Source organism: Myotis yumanensis, unplaced genomic scaffold, assembly GCF_028538775.1.
Source record: "Myotis yumanensis isolate MYYU_CA2020_CCGP unplaced genomic scaffold, mMyoYum1.0.hap1 SCAF_1, whole genome shotgun sequence".
Lineage (NCBI taxonomy): Eukaryota > Metazoa > Chordata > Mammalia > Chiroptera > Vespertilionidae > Myotis > Myotis yumanensis.
This window is the reverse complement of record NW_027223752.1, coordinates 72,496,503-72,520,068: the sequence shown is the minus strand read 5'-3', so window position 1 is coordinate 72,520,068 and position 23,566 is coordinate 72,496,503. Positions and strand designations below refer to the sequence as shown.

The following is a 23,566-nucleotide window of genomic DNA, read 5'->3' as shown; positions in this document are numbered from 1 at the left end:
TGGAATGGATTTTTGTAAAGGAAGAAGTGAATCAGGTACCAACTACAGATTTTACTGAGATTTTTTTAGTGAGCCAGATTTCCAACTGTTTCCAGCTGTGGGAAATACAGAAACAGAAGTTCAGTTCTGGATAGAAAAGACCTCCCCTCTCAAGGGGGAAGACAGGACCAAGACATAAAAAGTGGAGATTATCACTTGAGGGCGGAACACATCTGGTAAAGACAAAGGAAAAGGTGGAGTTGTTGGGAAGAGAGGGCTCTGAAATCTTCTAAGGATAGTGCTTCCAAGGTGGTCATCAAGGAAGCGTGGGATGGGATCTGGCTGCTAAGAAACAAGGAAGAAGGCATTCCAGACGGGCTTACTGAAGCAAGGGCATGGAGGGAGGAGGGACAGTGTTGGAGGCTGTTTGGAAGGGTCCCTCCCTATGAAAGACAGGAAATTAAGGGAAGAATAACAGTGTCCTTAGCCTGGGCAGAGCAGTGACAAAAGGCTTTGCAGCAGGAGTTGCCTGGGGAAAGGTATGGGGCAGGCAGAGGATTTGCCTCTAGGAAGAAGACGGTGGTTGGGTGGCAAAGTGGGCACATGGCCCTGCACCCTGAACTTCTTGCTTCTCTCTAGCTCCCAGGCCCCAGGGATGCCCACTTGCCATGGGGGCCAGCCCTGGAGCAGGTGTTCCCAGATCACTCTGTCCTGAGGGAACATGTGATGTATGCTTGCATATACTCTTTTTCCTTTGCATTTTTTCATCCCTCTGCTCAGGGCTCTGCCAGCTTCCTCTCATGGTGTCACAGAAAGGGCACAGTGTTCAACATCAGAATTAAGTCCCAGCCTGAAGGCATTTACCAGCAGAGCGGCTCCAGGCCTGCATATCCCCACCTTCAAAATGAAGTGGATAATACCACCCTGCCTGCTTTGAGCAAGATCTTGCTCGAGTGTCAGGAAGAGAGCTGCACAATTACTCAGCAAGCAGAAAGCTCAGTGCCTCCCTCAGACCTGGGGGCCCCTCCTGGCTGTCGCCCAGGGCGCGTACAGACTCTCCAGCCCCCATAAGGATGGGGAATGCTCTCTCTCTTTACTCAGACAGCAGAAGAAACGCTTTTCTTCCCTTTGTGACTCAACTTCCCCTTTCTCCCCCCTGAGGGATTGCTTTCTTCCCTTCTTTCTCTGTTTTCAGGGTCAGGGGAGAGGGCATCTCTGGAATCTGCGTGTGGCAGACCACCCTACACCCAGGCAGTGTTGTCCCCCCGCCCCCCCCCCCCCCCCCCAGGTGAAGGAGAGAAGCAGCAGGAACACGGACTGGGTCCTAAAGAGTCAGGCCCCTCTCCCCCAAGCCTCCCTGAGTCAACTCTGTCTCATTTATGTCCCTGTGGAGTGTGGAGGAGGGGACAGTTCCGTGGAAGAAGAGGCGCTGAGGCAGGTCCCCTTCAGGGCCTCATCCTGGCCTGTCGGAGAGCCCCATGCTGGCTGCTCTTTGGCTCCCTTTCCCCCAGCTGGCCTTGCCAAGCAGGCCTGACCTGTGTGTGTGTGTGTGTGTGTGTGTGTGTGTGTGTGTGTGTGGCGGTAGGGAGGCTGGCGGGGGGGGGGGGGGGGTGCCAGGTCTCTGGCCCTGGAGCCTTTACTCTGACTTCCCTCCTGTGGGCTCAATATGTTCTGAACAGAAAAGAAATAGCAAAAGCTGAAAAAAAGGCTGAGACTTCGCTGCAGAGCACAGAGGCACCAAGAGCCCGAATTAGAAGCTGTCGCTTAGGGAGCTGAAGGCTGACAGGAGATAGAGCTGAGGCAGGCAGGGGGCAGGCAGGCGCTCCACACTCCCCTCCCCTCCCACCCGCTGATCCTCTCCCCCTGCAGGCCCCAGGCTGGCAAAAGGACTTCCTAGCAGAGGCGGCTCAGGTCTGCAGTCTGTCACTGTCTGCCGCTGGCCCCCTCCCCCCAGGCCTGCTTCTTTCCTCAAGTGTCACCAACCCCCTCACCCTGTCACGTTGCACCAGCTCAGCAGGGTTGGGCCTGGTGGCACGAGGCTGGAAGATCTAGAGAGCTTGAAGGTTGTGGGGGTGCAGGGGGCTGGTGAGTCAACAGGGGACTCGGGCAACTGAATCAGCATTGGGATTGGGAAGTGGGTAGGGACCCTTCAAAGGGTGAACTGAGGCATGACAAGTGGGCAGGGAACCTTGCCCCAGCCCCATAGATACACATCAGGAATGGAACCCAGGTACCCTTCACCTGCCCAGTGCCCGAGGGAGGGCAACTCTTCCTCTGCACATCCCCTGATGCCAGAAATTAACTCATCTCCGAGGCCCAGAGACTGGTATTTCCCCGGGGGCACCTGGCCCTTTTCTAAGAGAACAGAGGCAGGGAGGTGGTACTGGGCCGGGAAGCCTCCAGCGTGGTGTGCAGAGGCCCCTCAGGAGGCAGGATTGTGTTTCCTTCCCCATTCCTGGGCTTCCCAGCTCCACACCAGGGGCTCAGAGACTCTGCCAGGCCTGGCTCAGAGGCAGGGGAAACAGCCCTCCTACCCCTGCGCAGTCATTGGCACAACAAGGGGGATGATGCCACATGGGCTCTCTTTGGTGCTAGCTCTGGCTTCTGCCCCATGCCTGGGTCAGTGAGTTCCTCTAGGCCTGGGTGCTACCCTGGGCTGGAGGACTGAAGACAGGGCACTGCCCTTGGCTGTATCAATGAGCAGGCCCTTAGCCTCACCCTGCGGCCAGGGACTGCTGGGATCCCAGAGGGATGGGGTGGGGGTGGGGGGGAGTCCTGTTCATTTTCCAAAGGCACAGGTGCTCACAGCTAATGGCATTTGCTATAACCCTCTGATAAGAAAACAACCTCTTCCCAGAATCAACCCCACCCTGCCTCTCCCAAACCAGTGTCTCCTCCCATTTGGATTTGGGACGGTGCCATAGGTGCAGTGAGTGGCTGCCCACAAGCCCCTCTGCAGCAAGTGCTGGGTGAACCCTCACTACCCCAGGGGCCTGAGAAGCTGACCCCTGTAAGGTGGCCTGAAGGTCTGCAACTTCCAAGAGGGTGGGGGCACCTTTGCATAGGCTCTTCTGCTCCAGCCCTGAAGGTGGAGACAAGGAAGGGCCACATCTGGGTGAGGGTGGAGAAGAGGGGTGACATCATTTTCCAGTGGCTGTGGCAGCAGGGTCGACAGAAGGGGAAGTGAATCCTCGTCAAGCCTAGAGGCAGGGCCATTCTGCTGGGCTCTGGAGGACACCTTTCCCCCGGGTTCCACTCCCAAGGGTTTTCCCAGCCTGCTTCATTTCAGGGCTTTCTCCTCCCCTCCTCCCCATTTCTCAGCTGTGGAACAGAGGCCAGGCTTAGGCAGGAAATATTGGGACAGAGTTCTTTTGTAGGAATAAAAAAAATGAGAAAAATAAATAAACCTCATAAAGTTAGAATAGAAAACAAATGTGACCTTGTCAGGAGGCCTGGGTTGGAGTACATGTTAGCAAATAGACCCCCCAAGCATAGAAAAAGGGGTGAGCCGGGCTCTGGATGGAAACTGCTCAAAAGGCCATCCTTTTCCTCTCACCACCAGCCACAGCCCCAGTTGCCTCTGGGGCGGAGAGCCAGACAGCTGAGGCAGCTTTTTCATGTCAGCGTCCCCCCACCCCACCCCTCAGGCAGGGAGCCAGGGAAGGGACCTCAGCCTGGAATCCTAGGGGTAGCAGGCCCCAGGGAGCTTGGAGGTAGTGCCAGGCTCTGAATCAGGGAGCAGACAACGAGGCCAATTCAGGGCCGGCCCGCCCGCGATGGGGCCGAGAAGCCTGGGTGAGCTGCCAGCCTTACGGCAGAACAAGTCCTGCTTGAATTACAGGTGCTGAGTGGAGGTTCCAGGAGGCCAGGCCTAACCCTCCAGGTGAGGAAACTGACTCCAGAGTGGGCGCCACTAGCTGCACCCTAGGAAACGCAGGGTGAGGCCAGGACCCCATTCCCTGCCTCTCAGTCCATATTCTTTTGCCCTCAACAAATAGATGACACTAATTCAAGGAGAAGGAGCAGGAGCAGGAAGGCAGCTTAGAGAGGACCTCTGGGCCTCAGACGAGCCCCTGCCCTGATGGCATCCCTGCCTCCTCCTCTAGCCTGGCTGTTGAGGAGACGGCTCCAGAGTCCAGGGGAACCCCAGCTTCCTACAGCCTCTGAGCACTGGGGCTGCTGGGGCCTTTCTTCCTGGGGGGGATGGCGCTCCATCCAACAGGAGAGGGAATGTCCTTGCAGAATGTCCCAGCTGGATGGGGGTATCAGAGGCAGCTCTCCTGGGTGTCTGCATTGACTGTAAGTGAGTCCTGTTCACACAGCTCCCGGGATGCCTCACAGGACCTCTCAGGCTTGTCCTCAGCCTCAGCAGGGAAGTAGGTCCTGAGGCAGGTCCTCACCGACTCCTTCACCTCAGTCTCCAGGCCCTTCATCCTGGCCTCGTACTCTGCCAGCACCTCCTGCTGCAACTGTGGGGACAGCAAGCACCACCAGCTGGCTCAGGAGGGGCCACCTGCCCACTCACCCGCCCTTGGACAATGGAACAAGGAGATACCCAGTCTTTGCCAAGCTCCCAGGAGATGGAGGTGGGAAGTGGGCATAGTGGAGCCCATCAGGGAGCCTCTCGGGAGAGGGGGTGCCAAACAAGCAAAGAGACCTGCAGAGCTGCCTCATGCAAAAGGGCTCTGGGGCCCCAATGGAACCCACTGGTGAGGGGTGAGTCCCCGCCTCCTGAACTCCTGACTGGACGCTCCCTGGAGCAGGGCCCCTTTACACCTGGGGCCAGGACAACTCTGTTGGGGGCCAGGGTGGCGGTTCCCGTCACCTGCTTTTCCAGCTCCCGGATCTGCTCCAGGCAGGCCGCCTGCTTCTCCTCCAGCTTCTCCTGGTGCCTCTCCAGGCTCTCTGTCATCTGATGGGAGTGAGAGGCAGGAATCAGGGCAGCTCAGACAGGCCATCTGGCTTGGCAGCCAGCTGTGATCCCAGTTAACCAGCCATAAAACTTAGAGTAAAGTCCTTTGTCTTTTTAATTTGTAAAATGAGGATAATAGTACCTGCCTCGCTGGATTATGAAGGTTTACATGACACAGTTCATGTAAAGCACCTGGTTTAGTGTCTGGCATAAGGGCAGGACTCGGTAGCTGGTAGTTCTGCTACTTTTGCTAATCCCCAGGAGAGCTTTCGGTCCATTCCCAGCAGGCGTTTCCTTTCTCTTCGGACTCCTTCTCACTCCCTCTCACCCACCCACCCCAATTCCATCCTCCCTGGCCAGCTGGCTCACATCCTTTCCATACAGGGCGGCTGACAGAAGCCTGTAGGCTAGTACCCCAATCTCCACAGAAAGACCAGAACCTCAGGCGGCCTAGGGGGTACCCTCCGCCTGCACTGCCACTGCCTCCTGCCTTCCCTAGCTGCATGGGCCACTCTGGACAGTATATCTCCTAAGGGCAAAGTAAGACCCATTTTCTCTCCGAGGGAGAGCGTGTGTGTGTGTGTGTGTGTGTGTGTGAAGGACACAGTGTTACACACCTGGTTGATGACCTGTACCACCTCCTGGATGTGGGAGTTGTTAATCTCTTTCTTCAACCTGTTGGGGTGATCAGAGTTTCACAGAGGGCAGGAGGCCCCTGGGAAGAGCTGGGTGAGATGAAGACTCCTCAGGGTATAGACCAAATAAGGACTATGCAGTAGGGGCAGGAAGCAGCCAGAGGGGTGACATGGGGATCCAAGGAGGATTTGAGGGTCCATTGGAAGTCCTGGGGGACCCTCTGAAGGAGCGTGCACTGTCCTTCAAGATGTGCCAAGGTTTCACCTCCCTCCTGATTTTCCCTTAAATTCTCCTCTCTGGTCAAACAGTGTTGGCACCTGTGTTTTGCCTAAGGAGGTCACTCTAATCGGAGGTGACAGAAGTAAGATTAACTTTCAAGAGCCAGGGGACAGGCACATGGCTAGGAAGCGAGTCAGGATCCTCGGTAGGGAGGCCCCTTCCCCCCCTGGTGTGGCTCCTGCTCAGCACTGGGCCTGGAGCTGGAGTCCTGGGCCTCTCTTCCCGGGCTCACCGCTCCTGGGCCATCTTGTCAGAGGTGACCTTCACCATGGCCTGGATCCGTTCCAGCCTCTTGGCCTCCAGCTTCTTCTTCATCTCTTTGGTGTCGCTGTAGAGAGACAGGCGTCAGGGAGATGTTGGGGTGGGGGGCTGGGCCAGATGTTTTGTGGGGGCCTGAGCCCTCCTGGGAGTTGAGAGTCAGGCTTGGGAGGGAGGCAGGCATACCTCTCTGAGGTCTCCTTGAGGGTCTTAAGCTCTGCGGCCTGTTTCTCTCTGGCCAGCTCCATCATCTTGGCGATGTGCTGCAGGGAGAGGAAGGATGGGTTTAGCAAATTGGCTTCGCGGGGAGCCCTCGGTCGTGCAGAGGGTGTGGGTTTGGTCCGGTTGTAGCTCTCTCCCCTCCCCCGCCCTGGCACCTCGGCCAAGTGCTGCTCCTTGCGCTTCAGGACGCACCGGCACTGCTCCTCGCGCTGCTGCCGCAGCTCCAGCTCCAGCCGGTCCCTGAGCTCCCGCACGCGCAGGTCCGCGCCCTCGGGGCCCTCGCCCGGCACGGCCCCGGCCGGCTCCTCCCCGGGCTGGATCCTGCGGAGGCCGCGAGGGAGCAGGTCCTGAGCCCTGGGCCGCCCGCACCCGCACGGAGGGCAGGCCGCCGCCACTGCCCTTACCTTTTCTTGCGGGAGCCCTTGCCCGGGCCCAGCCTGCGGCCCCCGCTGCCACCCCCCGCGCCTGGCGGCCCCAGCTCGGCCAGCTGCGCCGCGCCCCGCTGCAGCGCCTCCTCCCAGCGCCGCGCGCCGCGCCGCTCCAGCTCCCGCAGCTCCTTCTCGTGCCGCCGCTGCAGCTTCGCGACGCCCTTCAGTTCCCGCAGCTCCTCCAGACTGGCCGTGCGCGGCTCTGCGGGGAACCGGGTGAGGCGTCCCGCCGCCCGGGAGCCCCCGCCTTTCCCACGAGGCCCGAACGTCCCCCAAGCGGGTCCTGAAGACCACTCAGCAGGCCTCACCCACAGCTTCCTTCCAGCCCATCGCTGCCCCGCCCGGGCCCAGCTGCTACAGGAGCCACAGGACGGGCTGACAGGTGTCCTGGGGTCCCCGGCTCAGCTCTGCTCCTCCCCGCCCCCTGGGGGTGCCAGCGTGGGCCCCCCGCGGTGCACTTTCTCAGCGCTGAGGCCTCAGACACCGCGTTCCCTTCCTCCGTGAAAGTCTTAGTTTTGTACAGATCTGCCGCCCCGGTGGGAGGCGCCTGCAGATGCAGCCAGAGAGGCCAGGACCCCTCCCGCAGGTGGGAGCACCCCCGCAGTGCATACCTGCTGACCCATTGCTGGTCGAGGCAGGTGCCCCGTTCACCTGGCTGGCAAGTGGGCTCCCGGGGGAGAAGGGCTTCTGTGGAGGGAGAGCAGGTTAGGAAGACGGCTCCAACAGCCCTCTCTCCCCAGCCCTGGACTCTGCGCCTCCCTCCCCTTCCCGCAGAGGGCAAAGCTGCTGCCCCCACCGCCCATGGACCCAGCCACACAGACCTCAGGCAGACCGCCCATGGCCTCCTTGAGCTTCACAGACTTCTTATCATGGGCATTGAAGAACTTGATGGGATTGGCGAGGGCCACAGTGAGATCTGGGTGCACAGGGGCGTCACAGGCCTGGGATGGAGAGTACCCGGAAGCCCCCCAACCCTCACCTACCCCAGGATACCCTGTCCTGCCCCCCTCTGGAGGCTGCCTTGAGGAAGGGCGAGCGGAAATGGACAGCCCCAGGCTCCCGGCACTCCGTGGGCCGCCTAACCTGCCCAGGTGTCAGGTACATAGTCTTTCATCTCCAGGAGGACGAAGAGCGCAGGCATGGTGAGGGGCATGTTGCTCTCACTGCGCAGGCACAGATGGTGGTATCCTGCGGGCGTGACAGAGGGGCCGTGAGCAGAGCCATTGCCGCCCAGCACTGTACGCCAGCAGCCCAGCACTCAAGGCTTGTGGTTGCAGAGTCAGAGAGGCCAGGGTCCAAGTCCTGGCTGTGTGACCTTGGGAAGGTTAAATCTCTGAGCCGCTCCTTGTCCGTGAAATAAGGATAACGGTATCTACCTCATGAGGTTAGCAGGATTACATGAGAATATAAGCCCTTAAAGAATTTAAGTGCCCAATAGATGTCAGCTACTTGGGAGATTGCCCCAGTGGTTTCAGAAAACGACAGACATTCTGTTAGATGGCCGGAGCCCCGCCTCTGTCCGTCTCCTGCAGAGGTGCTGTTCCTGCTGCACTCCTGAGGGCTGATGGCGTGAAGCTGCCCACCCTCTGGACGGGCTCCTGCTGCTGGCCTTGGTCTCAGACCTGCAGGGGACAGTGAAGAAGGGCCCCTACCCTTACCAGTGTTCAGGGCATTGATGGGGATGATGCGGTGTCCGAGAAACTTGCTGCCTTCCTCCATCACAGCCACCCTGAGGGAGGCCAGCTCAGGCATCAAGATCTGGGGAGAGTTCGGGACAGGACACGCTGGGGAGGAGAGGGTGGCCAAGTTGACCCCCTCCCTAGTTTGAGAAGTCCAGGGCCAGTGTGAACATAGCAGGTGTGACCAGATTTGGTGAGGACAGAGGGCACACTCTAGGCCACACACATAGACATCCTCACAGCTCATGTCCTGGCCGGTCCACTCAGGGGAGTAGGGCTGGACATGCAGCCACGGCTCTGGGGGTCCTGGTGCAGAGAACTGTGACAGCTTTATCACAAGTATCCAGGGGGGCAAAGGCCCCCTTGTGACCCCATGGGACCTTGCACCCTGGTCTGGGCGTTCATATTTCTGCCTCTGATCCTAACATGAACACACACACGTACACATGTGCACAAACACACACAACCTGTGCACCAAGTATATTTCTGTAAACTTGGTTTTTTGGACTCTTGAAATTCAGGAGGGCACAAAGTGAGGGGTGGGGAGAGGAGGAGGATCAAGGAACTCCCTCTATGTATTTTCTCTTTTCTATAAGTAGAGGCCAAGAATTAGGGACAGCCCTTACCCTGCCCAGACCCCAGCCCCTGCCCTGCCCTAGCCCTCCACCTTCTCAAACACAAAGGGTTCCTCATTCCAGACGGGATTGATGGAGTTGGCAGTGGGGGACAGCTTGGTGCGATAGCGCCTCTTGGGGTCCCCAGGAAGGCCAAACAGCTCCACTTCCACATAGGTGCGCACACTGCGTTCTGACAGGAACTGCCCCGAGATTACCTGGAGGTGGGAGACCAGCATCAGCTCCCCCACCCAGCCATTCCCCAGCACCTGGGCCTCTGGCTTCTCTGGCTGAAGCATCCGTTCTTGGGAAGCGTGAAGAGCGCCACTCAGCTCTGGCCACGGACCAGAGGCTGTGTGGCTCAAGGTTACAGCTAAGCTCTGGTGACGAGGGTGTTTCCAGCATTTTGGGAAGGGGTGTGGGCCTCCTCCCCTCCCCTCCCAGGCAAAGAAGGAATAGGGCTCTCTCCCAGGGCCTGGGCTCCTACAACCCCACTTTGCCCACTCTTCTCCCCTCCCCCATCCCAGCCTCAGTCCTTCCCCTTGGTTTCCATGGGGACCAAGAGGCAGCCTCCAGGGCTGAGGAGGAGGCAGTTTCCAAGGCAACTTGCTACTGCAGGAGCTGGCTGGGGCTGAAGTTTGCAGGATATCAGAGAGGGGGTTGGGCGTGGAGGAATGGGGCTCCTGTGTCTTTCTCCTCAAGACGCCAGCCCTCCCGGCCACTTGTCCACCTCAGGGCCTTGCCTTAATGGAAAGGGTGGTGGCTACCACCACGTCGATGCCATCCACCGAGAATGGGTTGAACTGCTTGTCTGGCCGACGCATGAACTCATGCTTGAGGAGGTAGCCGCTCTGCCCATTGAACTCAAATAGCGCCATGTTCTGCTGCATGGGCAGATCTGGGGGGACAGGGTACTTGTGAGGAAGGTCCGACCTCTATTTCCATGTTCCCAGCCTTCCTCCCGGCTTGTGAACGGGGAGGTTGAACGACCATGGCATGAGAGTTTCTTAGGGTGTCTCTTCCCTCAGGAATGTCCCACAGCCTGGAATCAGCAGGACCAAAGCCACAGCCAGACCTCGGGCTCACAGTGGGAGTGGAGGCCAGTGGAGCAGGTGTTCCCACAGAGCCACTCAGAGAGCAGCCAGCACCCATGCCGGCTCCTGGCATCTTTGCATACACACTCATACATACGTGCAGTCATATAGGCATGAGCTAACGCATTTCTACCCCAAAACACGCACACAAGGGACCAGGGATCCACAGGAGCTGCCCAGAGGTTACCTGGAGGTAGGAGCCCGTGCTGACTCCTCTGGTGCACATTTATAGACAGGGTCCCCGTCCAAGAGAGGGAGAGGACCTAACAAATACTTGAACATCCGGTCTGTTCTAAAGACCACCCCCCAGGAACAGGAACGGGGTGAAGGTGGGAAGGGCAAGGGAAGGGGCTTAAGGGCCTGAGAGTGCCTTACCCATTGTCTGGAAGTTGAGGGCAACCATCTGGCAGCCAGCATTCCAGAACATCTGGGGCATGTAATTGGAGGAGTCCATGCGGGTGCCCTTGGGGTAAATGCGGCTCATCTGGCGCTTGTTGTAGCTGCTCCAGAGTATAGGAGGCCAGCCTGAGGCTGCACCCGGAGTACCCAACAGCCCCCCCCCCCCTTGGATCCCTTCCCCCTCCCTCCTCCCAACCAGGACCCTGGCTCCTGAGGCCTCAAGGATACTCCACAAACTGCACTGCAGCTTTGGAGAGCAAGTCATAAGCCTTGAGCTCCGTGAAGGAAGAGATGACATAACTTCGGTTCTTCTCTGTGGCGGAGTAAGAAGAGGGAGGGTCTATGTCAGGCTGAGGTACTCCCTCCGACACCCCCCCCCCCCCCCCCCGCCCCTTCGGTGCAGCTGCCTCCAGCACAGAGATGCATCTAACCCAGCATCTCCCCTGAGGCTTGAGGGTTCGGGGGTTGGGGGGGGTGAACCCGAGGGGCAGGGGGATGTGCAGATCTGTGTTGGTAACTGTGTGCTGGGGGTAAAGGGCATGCGCGGTAGGTGTGCACAGGGATGGGGGGTGTCACAGTCCTGGAGGGTGAGGGGTGCATGCCTGGGTGGGTGCAGAGGATGTGGGGAACAGGAGAGGAGGAGCCCAGAGAGACAGGAACATGCTGTGATGTGCAGGGTCTAAACACAAAGAGTGCGTGCGGCGGTGAGAAGTATACACCAAGGGTGGTACACGCCCTCGGGCACAGGTAGGGGTGCAGGCTGTGGGTTCAGGGGTGAGGAAACAAGGTTACAGAGGTATACACTTCACACAAGTGTACACAGAAAGAGGTGATCATGTTGGGGACACGCACAGAGGCGGAGAGTAAGGCACTGTGTGTGTCCGGGGAAGATAAATGACGGTGTGCACAAAAAGGGAAGGCTGCAAGGAGTAGGGTGCACTGGCTGGCTGCTCTGCCTTCCAGCGCCACCCCCCCCCCCCCGAGTTCTTATGCCCTGGGGATGGGCTTCTGGGCTGAGGGGCCACAGAACCTGCAGGAAGCCGCAGGAGACCCAGGCCAGCTCCGCTGAGGTGGCCTGTCATAAGCGGCCAGCCTGCCACTGACATACTCCAGAGCATTCTGCTTGGTGCCAGACCCCCGGAACTGTGCTGGGAAATGGAGCCACTGCCACTTAAGCCCCGGCCTGACTCTGATGCGTATTTATAGACAGGGCCCCGGGCCAAGGAAGGGGAGGACCCCTTCCTCTTACCCCCGCCCATCGAAGTGCCTGGTGTCAGACACACTTCCTGAGGGCCTCCTGAATCTAGCCGAACCTCCAGCTTACCACCACCCCGTGCGAACTTACGGGCAGAGAACTCAAAGGAGGTGAACTTGGTGGGCTGGATGTAGTTGACTAGGCTGGACATCTCCTCGTAAGCTGTCGCCTCCAGGCCCGCTGTGCCCTAGGGAAGCGAGAGGAGAGTGGAGAGTAGGAGCCCAGAGCCCAGGGACATGGCCCCATGTCCCCCCGGAGGACTCTCCAGCGGAGATGGCAGAAGGGCCTCAGGGCTGTCTCCACACACCTCATCCGACTGCATCTTCTTCATCTCTTCTTCATCCAGGTTTCCCGACTCCTCCTCCTCTTCTTCTCCCACCTCCTCCTCCTCCTCCTCCTCCTTCTCCTCCTCCTCCTCCTCTGGTTCAGCCCTTTCCTCACCAGCCAACACTGCTGCACACAACTCCATCAGCTCTGGGGCGGGGGGGGGGGGGGGGGGGGGTGGTGGTGGGGGCGGGGGGCGACCCCCACACCAGGCTGGCTCTCCAGCACGTCTCCTCCAGGCCCAGCCCCTCTCTCCCATTCCAGATCCTTCCTCACACCCACCGCTACCCCCACTCCTCCGGGGCTGACTCACCTGTGTCCCCACCCCCAGGGGCACTGGGTGGGCAGCTGCCCTCAGCCTCCCCACTGGGGGATGCTGGGACTGAAAACTGGTTCTTCTTGTTCTTAATGAGGATCTTGCCACGGAGATCCTCAGGGCTGGGCAGGGGGCTGCCTGGTTTCAGCTGTGGGAGAGGAGAGTGTCAGCAGCCTCGGTTCCTTCATACGGAGCACTCACTGCTCCACTGCCCTGCCCACTGCTCAGCCTGGCCTCTCACCACCGCCCGGGGGCCAAACCGCTGCCTGGCCCGACTCTCCCCTGTTCCTCAGACAGGTTCTCTCTCGCCTGTTCTGTCTGCTAGCACTGCTTTCCCCACTCTCACCAACACAAACACAGCATCACTCTTAGGTTTCAGCTTAGCCATCACTTTCCCCAGGAGGCCTTCCCCGATCCCCAGGACCAGTTCAGGACTCCCCAAGGACTCCCAGAGCAGCCACTGGTTGTCATGGCCAGGTTCCTTGTCTTTCTCCCCACCAGACGGTAAGCAGTGTGAGGGCTGGGACTGCGCCTTTGCCACTAGCATACCCCCCAAGCCCCGCACAGTGCCCGACCCGGGGTTAACCTGGCCCCACCATGGGCCCCACCAGTCCCAGCCCCCAGCCCCAGGTGTCCCACAGAGAAGTCCACTCGCCGGAAACTTTTCCAGGGGCTCGGTGAGCAGCATGTCACCAAACATCGCCCGGCAGTACTCAGCCATCTTGGCCTGTTGGCGGGGCCTGAGGGAGCAGAAGCGTGGAGGGTTCAGCAGCACCACCCTCCTCCTGGCCATCCTCCCGCCCCCCATCTGGGTCATCAGGGGCCCAAGAGGTGGGGGAGGCAGGGACACAGGCAGGAGGGCCTGGGTCTCGAGGAAATTGTGTGGAGGGCATGGGTAGAGGCCGGGATAGTTGGGGGAGGGCAGCACGGGCGGAAGGTGGGGACAGATAGAGAATGAGGCTGAATGGGCCTGGGTACTCACGAGTCCACGTGGTTTTCAAATGACAGTATAACAGGATAGGGGGAGGTCTTAAAGGCACTTTCTGCAATCGCTTCAATTGCTTCCTGAAAGAGAGAGGACTCCTTGGAGCGAGGTCCGTGCTCCAGGCTTCCCCTCCCCCAGCGGCACCCTTCCCCGCTCCCCAGTTTTCACACACACCGGAAAGCAGAACCGGAGGGCCACCTTTGGCCCCCTGCCTCCTCTGACCTCCTCTAGCCCCCATGCTGGTCTGAGGCCCCTAGCCATTCCTCCTGCTTCAGGTTCCCGACACCCAGAAAGCTTGGGGCCCGGGGCCCTTCCCTAGTGCCTCTACCACCAGCCTCCTCACTCGGAGTCTCACCTTGAAGTAGATGTCTGTGGTCATGGTGAAGCCATGGGTGATAATGGGCTCCTCATCGGGGAGCTTCCCCTTCCAGCAGTCCAGTTCCACACAGCGGCAGCCCGCCAGCAGTACCTGGCGGTACATCTCCGCAGAGGAGAGGCCCGAGAACTGGCCGGCTGAGGCAGAGCAAGCGGGGGGCAGGGGCTTCACTCAGGGGCTCTCTCCACCCCACTCCGGCATGGTCTGTACTGTTGGCAGCCCAGGGGCAACCCCGCGAGGAATTCAAGGAACAGGAGCAGCCCCCATAGAAGGAGAAGGTGTGAGGAGGCTAGGGCCCACCTGTCAGGTAGGTGTTGTGCGAGGAGTTGATAAAGTAATGATTGAGTGGCTGGGTCATGTCCTGGTGAACCAGCAGCTTGTCCTGGACCAGCACGCTGTTCTCCGGCCCACAGAGAAACCACACCATGCCCTGGGGTGACAGCTGGCCTGGGGCGGGGGCAGAGGATAACTATCAGGGCCACAGCCCAGGGCTCAGAGCAGGACAAGCCCACAGGGGTAAGGGCTTCCATCCGTCCTCACCCCTCTGCACGTTGATGCCACTGGGCTCATACTTGTCGATGAGGCCCTGCACCTGGTCAGGCCGCGCTGGCGGGAACAGTAATGTGTTGAGGCGAGGGTCCCTCTGTTTCTGGTTGATGAATTTGGTCAAGTGCTCCTTGGTCATGTAGGGTTTGGCCTTGGCATGGCTGCAGGCCAAAGGGAAGAGCACAGGTCTCCATCCTCTAGGCTGGGAGCTCAGGCAGGCCCTTTGTCCAGCAAAGCTCCCTAATGGTCAGCATAGCAGGTAGGAATTTTAGCCACACCCTTTCCCCATGCCCAGCCCAATCCAAGAAGCTCACTGGGAAGTGAAGATCTCGTCGATTTCCGGCCGAGGGCAGAGGTTCATGAGGAAACTCTTGTAGACAGATTGTGGGAAGTCCTCAGGATTGATGGAGTCATTCTGGGGAGACAGAGTCACCTGATCACTTCTGCCCCACCTTCTCAGCAGGAAGGACCACAGACTAGGCCCGGCCTTGCCCTAGGAGCCCGATCCAAAGGAGGGCTCAGGCAGACACAGGGGCATTAAGGACATGCTGAGCCCCACTTTTCTTTTTTCTTTTCTAACTTAAATTCTTTATTGTTTAAAGTATTATACGAAAGTATTATCCTTTGTCCCCCATTGACCTCTCCCCGGCTGCCACCTGCCCACCTCCGCCCTGTCTGTGTCCATTGGTTATGCTTATATGCATGCATACAAGCCCTTTGGTTGATCTCTTACACCCCCACCCCCGCCTTCCCTCATAGGTTGGACAGTCTGTTTGATGCTTCTATGACTCTGGTTCTATTTTTGTTCATCAGTTTATGTTGTTCATTCTATTCCACAAATGAGTGAGATCATGGGATATTTATCTTTCTCTGACTGGCTTATTTTGCTTAGCATAAGGCTCTCCAGTTCCATCCATGCTGTTGCACATGGTAAGAACTCTTTCTTTTTTTACAGTAGCATAGTATTCCATTGTGTAGATGGAGAGAATGGGAGAGAATACAGGGTGGGGCAAAAGTAGGTTTACAGTTGTGAGTACACTAAGGTTTATTCTTATATTCTTACTTATTAATTATTTGATTGCTTTCCATAAGAACAACTGTGACCTACTTTTGCCCCACCCTGTATTTGCAAATCAGATATCCACAAAGCAACAGCTCAGCGGTAAAAAGGCAAATAACCTAATTGAAAGATGGGCAATAGATTTGAATAGATAATTCTCCAAAGAAGATATTCAAACAACTAATAAACACATAGAAAGATGTGCAATACCATTAGTCAGGGAAATGCAAATCAAAACCACAATGAGATATGATTTCACTCCTACTAGGATGACTAAAGTTAAAGAAAGAAATGTTGGTGAGGATGTGGAGAAATTGGAACCCTCATGCAATGCTGGTGGGACTGTAAGATGGTGTGATCACTTGGAAAACAGTTGGCAGTTCCTCAAAATGTTAAGCATAGTTACCATATGATCTGACAATTCTACTGCTAGGTGTATATATATATACCTAAGAGAATTGCAAACATATGTCCAGACAAACATGTGTACATGAGTGTTCATAGCAACTTTATTCATAACAGCCAAAAAGTGGAAACTATTCAAATGTTCATCAATTGATGCATAGATAAGCAAAATGTGATATATCCACACAATGGACTGCTACTTGGCCATAGAGAGGAATGAAGTATTGATACATGCCACAACATGGATGAACCTTGGAAACATGCTAAGTGAATAAAGCCTGACATCAAAGATCACATCTTGTATGATTCCATTTACACGAAATGTCCAAAATAGGCAAATCTATAGAAATAGAAACAGAAAGTAGACTAGCGCCAGCCAGGGATTCTGTGCCTTTGCATCCCATCCCAGAAACACCCATCCTCTGTCCTCCAGGGTCACACTGGAAGGCCAACATGAGTTTGGAACAGGAGAGGGAGAACAGATTTCCCGAAGATTGGCTCTTGGACCCATCAGCTTCAAGCAAAGATGGGCCAGTGGCCCCTACTGGGACACAGCAGAGCTCACAAATCAGGACTTAGCCAAGGTGGGAGCTCAGGGGGCAGGAAGAAAGGGGAGTGGCTGTGTACTGACCGCAGTATGCCATGCTGGCTGTAGGGCCCTCAGCGGGAGCCCATTCCCACCCTCTCTCCCACCCCAAGCTGGCATCCCCTGGGGCTGACTGCACCCAGGGGTCACCAGCCCCATAAAGCTGTGACTGTGGGGGAAGTATCCTCTTGAGACTCCTGGGGACAAGTGATTAGCGAGGTCTTAGTTTAATTACTATGTTCCAAATTCTTAGCAGGAGAAAAGACTCCATGGGGTGCAAGTGGTGCCCTGTGCAAAGGCGTGGCCAAGGCGGGAGAGGGGGCTGAGACCCACTCTGTCAGCCAGGCACGAACCCTGGCTCAGCCCTGCATCTGCCCATAATATACCTTATGGGTGTATTACATAATACACCTGCATACAACTTGTAATTAAAAATTACTTAACTAAAAAGAAAGGGAAAACATTTTTCTTTGTTGAGCTAAAGTCTGTGTCCTGGCAGCTTACACCCTGGATTCTGTGCCTCTCCCACACCCTGCAGAACTGGTCCCTGCCTGCTGCACCTTTCAGATCCCTGCAGACGCCTCCTGTCCCTGCTGACCTCCTCTGGCTCCTCCAGCTGCAAACATTCACTCCACTCCCACCCCACCCCCTGCCCCACTGTCACCCAGGGGGAGGAGACCAACCTGCTCAAACTTGGAGCATTCCCCCCCCCCCCCCCCCCGCACCCTCCCCTCCCTTTGCCTGGTTCTGTCTTTGTGTATCAGAAACCAGCGCTTCTAGAGTTAGCTGGCTTTGGGGCTGTTTGCTGGGAATATGCTATCATTCTTACCCTCTCCAACCCCCACCAGGCCTGGCCAAGTTGCCTCCTGGTCAGAGCCAGCTCAGGGGACAAGGAGAACAGTGGGGTGGGGAGGGGAGAACCACTCACTTTGCCTTTGGGGAGGTGGCAGGCACTGAGGGCAGCTTCTACCCGCTTTCGGTCAGCAGGAAACATCTGGAAAAAACTAAAGGAGCAGAGGAAGGCTTGAGACAAAGAGAGGAGTCATGCCTGGAGGGGGAAGGCTGTGGAGAGCTGGGTGGAAGTGTGGGGAGGGAACGGGGGAGACTCACTTCTTCACAGGAATCTTCCCTTCAGGGTTGAGCTGCATCTTGAGCTTCACCAGGCTGGTGGGCAGAAAGCAGCCTGTCAGGCCCTGGGCTGGCACACTCAGCCCCCCCCTCCTCTAAGGCCAGCCAGGCAAGCACTTACATCTTGTCCAGGAAGGTGGTGCGGGGGGCATTGGATGTCAGCGGGTGCTTCACCAGCGCCAGTATATCCTCAGCCCAGTCCTGCAGGACCCCAGAGCACAGCAGTCAGGCCCCTGACCTCAACGGTGGCCACGCCACCCCCCCGGCCCAGGCCTGTCTCTCAGGAAGTCCAGGCCATGCCCGGCGCCGGGCCCCAGGCCCGGTGACCCCAGTGCACCTTGCCCACGTTCTCCTTGTAGGAGACGAAGTTGTGGAAGGTGAGGTCCACCATGTCCGGGCCGGACACCACAGTGAGTGTCTTCAGCAGGAAGTTGTTGTCAGGAAAGTCCAGGTTGAAGACCTCCCGGAGCTTCTGGCTCTGCAGCAAAGGGGACAGGGTGAGGGTCGCCCCTGCCCACGGTGGCGCTGCTGTCCCTCCCCTTCAGCCACTGGGGTAGAACCCCAGTTCCATCGTAGGAGCCACCGGCCCCAGCATCTTCCTATCCCCGCCTTCAGGGCCTGGGGCCGGGAGGGAGAAACCCACCAGAGAGCTGAACCCAGGCCATGGGGTCTGGGAGTCCTGTGTATTTTGTTTGCCATTTTTTTCATTTGAATCTAGATTCTTAGCTCCCTGGCTCAGGGAATCCTGCTCCCCCAATCCCTTCCTCCAATCTTTCTATGAGCATTAAGCAAATATAAGCAAACCAGTCAGGGAGTTGGGAGAGGGGGTTGGGAGCCACACCCCAGACAGCCTGGGTGATTTGGGGGCAAGGGCTGGCCTTGAGACAGGAGCAGCCATGCCCCTTGCTCGGCTCAGGAGGAGGCCCGGTTGCCCAGCCCAGGGACCTCTCCTCACTCTCCAGGGCTCCTGCCCCAGCCCCGCCAAGCCGGTGACCATGCTGAGCCTGCGCTGCTACTGGGCCCACCTACCTTGGGAATCTTGGCAAACTTCCCAAAGCGGGTGTCCCGGATGCTGGTGATATCCAGAAACTCCATCTCCTGGGGTGATCCAGGGGGGAAAAGAAGGGAGGTGGACATAGAGCAGGGAGGAGGGAGCTTCCACACCCCTTCACATCCTGGCCAACCGCCCCCTCTAGATGCTAAGACTGTGTGGGGCTGCCCTTCTGTCCATTCCTTCCCTGGCCACTCGAGTTACTCAGGACCCGGTAGCCCACGGTCTGGCCTCCACCATCCTGGACTCTCCTCCGGTTCTCCCTCCCTCCTTTCTGCCTGGGTGCTGAGGCCCGTCCCTGATGTCTCTGAGCCCTCAAGTACACCTGGAACCCCAGGCAGAGAGCCAGCCTTCAGTAGCAGCTTTTTCCCTTCTCTCTCTCTCTCTCTTTCCAGCTAAGGCCGGAGCATCTAGGCTGAAGGCAGCCGTGGTTGGAGGGACTGCACCCCCCCCCCAAAGCAAATAGCGCCCCCTCACGGGAGATCCCCCCAGAGCCACTGGCTGGGTCATTCGACACTCCCAGCATGCACCTCCAGCCCCCATGGCCACGAGGCCGCTTTGACTCCATGGAATAGCAGGAGCTCAGGGCCACGCCAGGAGGGGCTGCCTCACCTTACTCTGATACGTCCAGTACAAGTAGTAGCCCTTGGGGTCCACACGGAGGATGACCGGGGAGGCTAGTGTTGTTTCCTGTGGAGAGAGAGGCAGCGCCCTGCTCTGAGACTCCAGGCCAAGCTTCCCTGGCCCACGCCGGGCGTTTCGGAGCTCACCGTCTCCCTAGGACAGTGATGGCGAACCTATGACACGCGTGTCAGAGGTGACACGCGAACTCATTTTTTTGGTTGATTTTTCTTTGTTAAATGGCATTTAAATATGTAAAATAAGTATCAAAAATATGTCTTTGTTTTACTATGGTTGCAAATATCAAAAAATTTCTATATGTGACACGGCACCAGAGTTAAGTTAGGGTTTTTCAAAATGCTGACACGCTGAGCTCAAAAGGTTCCCCATCACTGCCCTAGGAGGTGGCTGTCCCGGGAATCTGCAGGCATTTCCCTCATCCTGCGGAGCTAAAGGCTGGGCATAAGCCTCAAAAGCTCTGCACCGGGGGAGGAAAGGGGTAGAGGATTGGAGGTGGTATTTCTGGGAGAAAAGAGGGCTTCCCTCTCTAAGACCCAAAGAGAGGTTCTCCCTCTAGACCCCAAACGGAGTCTTGGCCCCCACCTCATCCTGTTCGTAAGGGCCACAGCTCAGTCAAAGGTGTAGAATATCTCTCTTAAAAGTCCATATCACCTCCAGGGTTGCTCAACAGTGAGAGCCAAGAACCCAACTCCCACACCTGCATCCAAGGCCCTACACCAGTGGTCGGCAAACTCATTAGTCAACAGAGCCAAATGTCAACAGTACAACGATTGAAATTTCTTTTGAGAGCCAAATTTTTTAAACTTAAACTATATAGGTAGGTACATTGTTATTAACTTAATTAGGGTACTCCTAAGGTTTAGGAAGAGCCACACTCAAGGGGCCAAAGAGCCACATGTGGCTCGAGAGCTGCAGTTTGCCAACCACAGCCCTACACCATCCGGCTAAAATCTCGCTTCCCACACGCTCAGCCTTCCCCTCCATGAACTGCTCCCCCCATCCACCCATGCCCCGTAGATACCAAGAGCGTTCTCACCTCCAACCCTCCCTGCCTGAAACACCGTTACGGACCAGCAGAAGCCTCATGGCTTCAGAAAAGCCTTTTCTGAAACAGCCTGAGAGGGGCTTATCCTCAGACCTAGAAACCCATCCAGGAAATCCCCAGGGGCTCGGACCCTCAGGAAACAAGCCCACACTAGACCATGAGCCCCGTGCCCCAGGTTTGCTAAAAGAGTGAATGAATGATGAATGAACTCACTTCTAAATTCCTGTTCCGTTCACGGAGCACACAGGCTACCTCTGATTGTAATGATTTGTATGCATATATAACAAGATATTAAAGTTGAAGCTTCCTACAAAACATGGTAGTCCCTGCACCCCAAACCAAGACAGGGGCAGCATTTACCAAGGAAAGAGTCAAAAAAGGTTCTCAGATCTGGAGTGCTTAATGGACTGGAGAAAGAGGACACTTTGTGAGGAGGCTAATTTTGGAGAAAGCTGTGCTGTGAGCTCCATTCCCTTCCTTCCCCAAGGGAGGATTGGGGTGCCTGACCCCTCACTTTAAGCCTAGTGAGGGGTTTAACTGCACTTGGAGAGATTTTGTCACCCCTGCTATTGTGGGACATAACAGACTGGGGCCTGACTTCTGCCCAGGAAACAGTTGGTGACAGACCAGCTGACTGTTGGAGGCAGAGAGACCCTGGTGTGCGAGAGGAGCCGGACCCCGGAGTCTGTTGGGACCATGCACACGCACGCACTTGCTGGGTCCAGCATGGCCTGTGGGAGAGAGGGGCAAAGTCCAAAGCCATAGGAAGCTGGCGGCCGTCACTGGATTCGGAGAGACTGAAGAAGCCATTGCAAGCGGCCTGGAATACAGATAGCAGCAGGGCCCTAAGCAAGAGGACCACAGTGCAGGGTGGAGAGGTCCTGAGAATCCTCGAAAATGTGCACCAAAGAAAGAATCAGCCCAAACCGCCTGCCAGGCGCAGAGAGCACGAGCCAGTTGATGATGATGCCTGTTCGATGAAGCCCTTTGATACCCCTTTCTCACCTCCCTCCCTGCACCTCACCCCTGGCGCTTGGAGGAGGAGCAGGAAACCCCGCCAGAGGCCTGCAGACCACCTCAAACCATTCCTAGCGGGAGGAGGGCAGAAGATGTCATTCTAAATAAAGGTTGGAGCTCTTCATGTAACTGTTTCTGAAAGAAGACTTGGCTTTGCGAGGAAAAGTGACCATAGAATTGTGTTCCCTGAGAGCAAATGGATTGCCTATGGCTGCCTGAGTTTCCTTCCATGGCCGGGGGGAGAGCTTCTCCCGGCAAATGCACTGTAAAGGGGCACAGGGGACAGCATGCAGTGGGGAGTTCATCACATTCTGTGCGCTGTGCTTATGCAACATGGCACGGCGTACCCAAGCCACCTGCCAGCTGGGCTGAATAGTCTGAGAGCAGAGCCCTGGCCATAGGTCCATGTGCCTGTGGCCGGGTGTGGGCGGTGCCTGCTGTGGAAATCAGGATTGAGGGCCCTGCAGTGCCCCGCCTGGGGGAAGGGAGGGGGCAGCCAAGTGCCCAGGTGCTGGCTTGCAGAGAAGGCCACAAAGCATGCCCCCACCCCTAATGACCCTCTGCCCAGCCGGGTTACGCACACTTCCCAGAGGAACCGAGAGAGGCCACTTCGCTTTTCATTCTGAGCCACTTCCCCCATTCCACAGGCTCCTGGGACATGCCGCCGCCATGCCACATCTACCACACACCCCGAGGGAAGCAGAAAGCATCTGGCCATGGCCTCCTCCCTACAGTCATGGCAACCAGATTATTCAGCCCAGCCCAGCCCTGAAAGGCCGAGAGCCCAGGCTACCTTAACTCACAGACCCAGAGCCCCTCACCCCACCTGTGAGGAGGACTAGCCAGCCCTAAGGCCCTCTCTTCCACCCCCACACCCTTCCCCGGCCTTCATGTTCCCTTTCTGGGACCAGCCCCTCTGCCTCTCACACAGGGCCAGCCCAGCAGCCTCCCCTCCCTGCTCTCCTCACCTGCCCCAGGGCATCCCTGGCCCCTGGGGTCTGGGAGGACCAGAGGCTGGAGGCAGGCCCCAGTTTGGGAAAGAGCAGACACAGTGGAGACACACTACAGGGCACAGCAGTGCCTTCCCCCTTCCCCTGCAGACAGGCAGGCGGCAGGGAGCAGGGCGAGCAGCCTGCAGAAGCAGAAGTCAATCCTTTCCTTCCGGGGTCCCTGGGACCAGAAGCCTCCAGTTCTTACTTGGGGTGCAGGGGCCTTTAGGGGCTGCCCCACAGCCGCTTTGGGGAGAGCAGGGCATCCTTGGGCTAGAGACAGGGACAGGGACAGGGACAGGGCGGGTGGGGATGGGCGAACAATCCTAATGGGCAAGAGTGGGGCATCTGGGCTGGGAGCAGGCCCTGGTCCACCGCTGCTTCTGGCCCTGCCTCAGCCCTGGGGCACTTTCCTCCCACCCAGCCGGGACCAGGAGCAGCGCACCCTGGGGGCGATGGGGAAAGACCCACCTGGACCCGGAGAACCATCCTCCCAGGCAGCCCGCCAGCTTCTCACATCCAGACACAGAGCCTTAGCCCCGCAGCCCAGGAACATGTTTGGGGCACACACCCTCAGCCCCAGGTTTGTTTATCCAGGCAGTTGTGTCTGCTGCCTGGCCAAGCCACACAGGCGCCCGAGTCCTGACAGACATAAACCTACCCACCACCCTGGCAAAGCACCTCGCAGCCCCACCTGCTACCCGTGTCCCCGCGGCCCACAGCCCTGCCCGACTCACGTCGTCCCATTTGATGAAGCGCTCCCCCTGGCTCAGATAGGCCTTCACTTGCGGGGGCAGCAGGACAGGGTTGAGCAGAGACATGGTGCCAAGTGTTCCTCTTTGGAGAAGCTGGACAAGGCAGAGGCCGGCAGCAGGAGGGCGGGCAGGAGGAGAGCCAAGCTGGGCTCACATGGCACCCGCCCGGAGCTGGTCCGGAAGTCTGGGTGCTCCTGCAGCCCACGGTGGCAGTGGCTGGGTGCAGAGCTGAGTGCTTCGGACAGAGGCCCCGCTGCCTTTTAAATCAGCCTCCTCCTGCCTGCCTGCAGTGGGGGGCTGTGGTTATTGCTCCTGACCTGGGAGGCCGGCTCCCCTCCTCGAAGCCCCCGCCCTCACCCAGTGCCTCAGCACTTCCTGCTCAGGGCTTCCTTCTCGCTGCTGTTCAGGATGCAGTCAGGAGGTCTGGTCCGCTTGGAGCTGTGGCCTCCCGGTCCCAGAAGTAGTTCCTACTCCCCTAGATGCAGCCGGGGGCTAGAGAAGGAATAATGTGGGGCCAGCTGGGAATACTGTTGCGCAGGCAAGGACTGAGGGGAGGAAGCAAGGAGGTGACCAGGGAAGGGACTTC

At 57.7% G+C, this 23,566-nt stretch overlaps 1 protein-coding gene across 5 annotated transcripts; it reads right to left on the bottom strand.

Annotated features, from left to right (window-relative positions):
• Nucleotides 1-3,115: 3,115 nt before the first annotated feature.
• Nucleotides 3,116-23,242, bottom strand: PLCB2 (phospholipase C beta 2). Of its 5 annotated transcripts, none has more exons than XM_070425197.1 (31): nt 22,963-23,242; nt 19,145-19,222; nt 18,511-18,579; nt 17,819-17,959; nt 17,603-17,682; nt 17,464-17,517; nt 17,282-17,357; nt 14,617-14,717; nt 14,297-14,463; nt 14,057-14,203; nt 13,736-13,893; nt 13,378-13,460; nt 13,051-13,135; nt 12,393-12,543; nt 12,063-12,229; nt 11,846-11,942; nt 10,729-10,813; nt 10,477-10,601; nt 9,751-9,905; nt 9,061-9,225; nt 8,373-8,472; nt 7,798-7,902; nt 7,536-7,630; nt 7,326-7,401; nt 6,691-6,916; nt 6,442-6,607; nt 6,251-6,327; nt 6,039-6,134; nt 5,509-5,566; nt 4,805-4,891; nt 3,116-4,448 (listed from the first exon to the last, which is right to left on the bottom strand). In XM_070425197.1, the coding sequence occupies exons 1-31, from the start codon at nt 23,044-23,046 to the stop codon at nt 4,245-4,247; spliced, it is 3,558 nt and encodes a 1,185-aa protein (XP_070281298.1). In that variant the 5' UTR covers nt 23,047-23,242; the 3' UTR covers nt 3,116-4,244. The 5 variants fall into 5 exon arrangements, 4 of the variants coding, with proteins under 4 accessions (XP_070281298.1, XP_070281309.1, XP_070281315.1 ...); XM_070425208.1 differs by having other exon boundaries at nt 12,063-12,208; XM_070425214.1 differs by having other exon boundaries at nt 12,063-12,205.
• Nucleotides 23,243-23,566: the final 324 nt, after the last annotated feature.

Excerpts from the sequence above, each read along its gene's own strand:
- PLCB2 (XM_070425197.1), bottom strand. The coding sequence starts at position 23,046 with ATGTCTCTGCTCAACCCTGTCCTGCTGCCCCCGCAAGTGAAGGCCTAT. Across the intron at positions 19,223-22,962 it reads GCTTCATCAAATGGGACGAC|GAAACAACACTAGCCTCCCC; the intron begins GTGAGTCGGGCA and ends CTCTCTCCACAG. Across the intron at positions 17,683-17,818 it reads ACAAGGAGAACGTGGGCAAG|GACTGGGCTGAGGATATACT; the intron begins GTGCACTGGGGT and ends GGGGTCCTGCAG.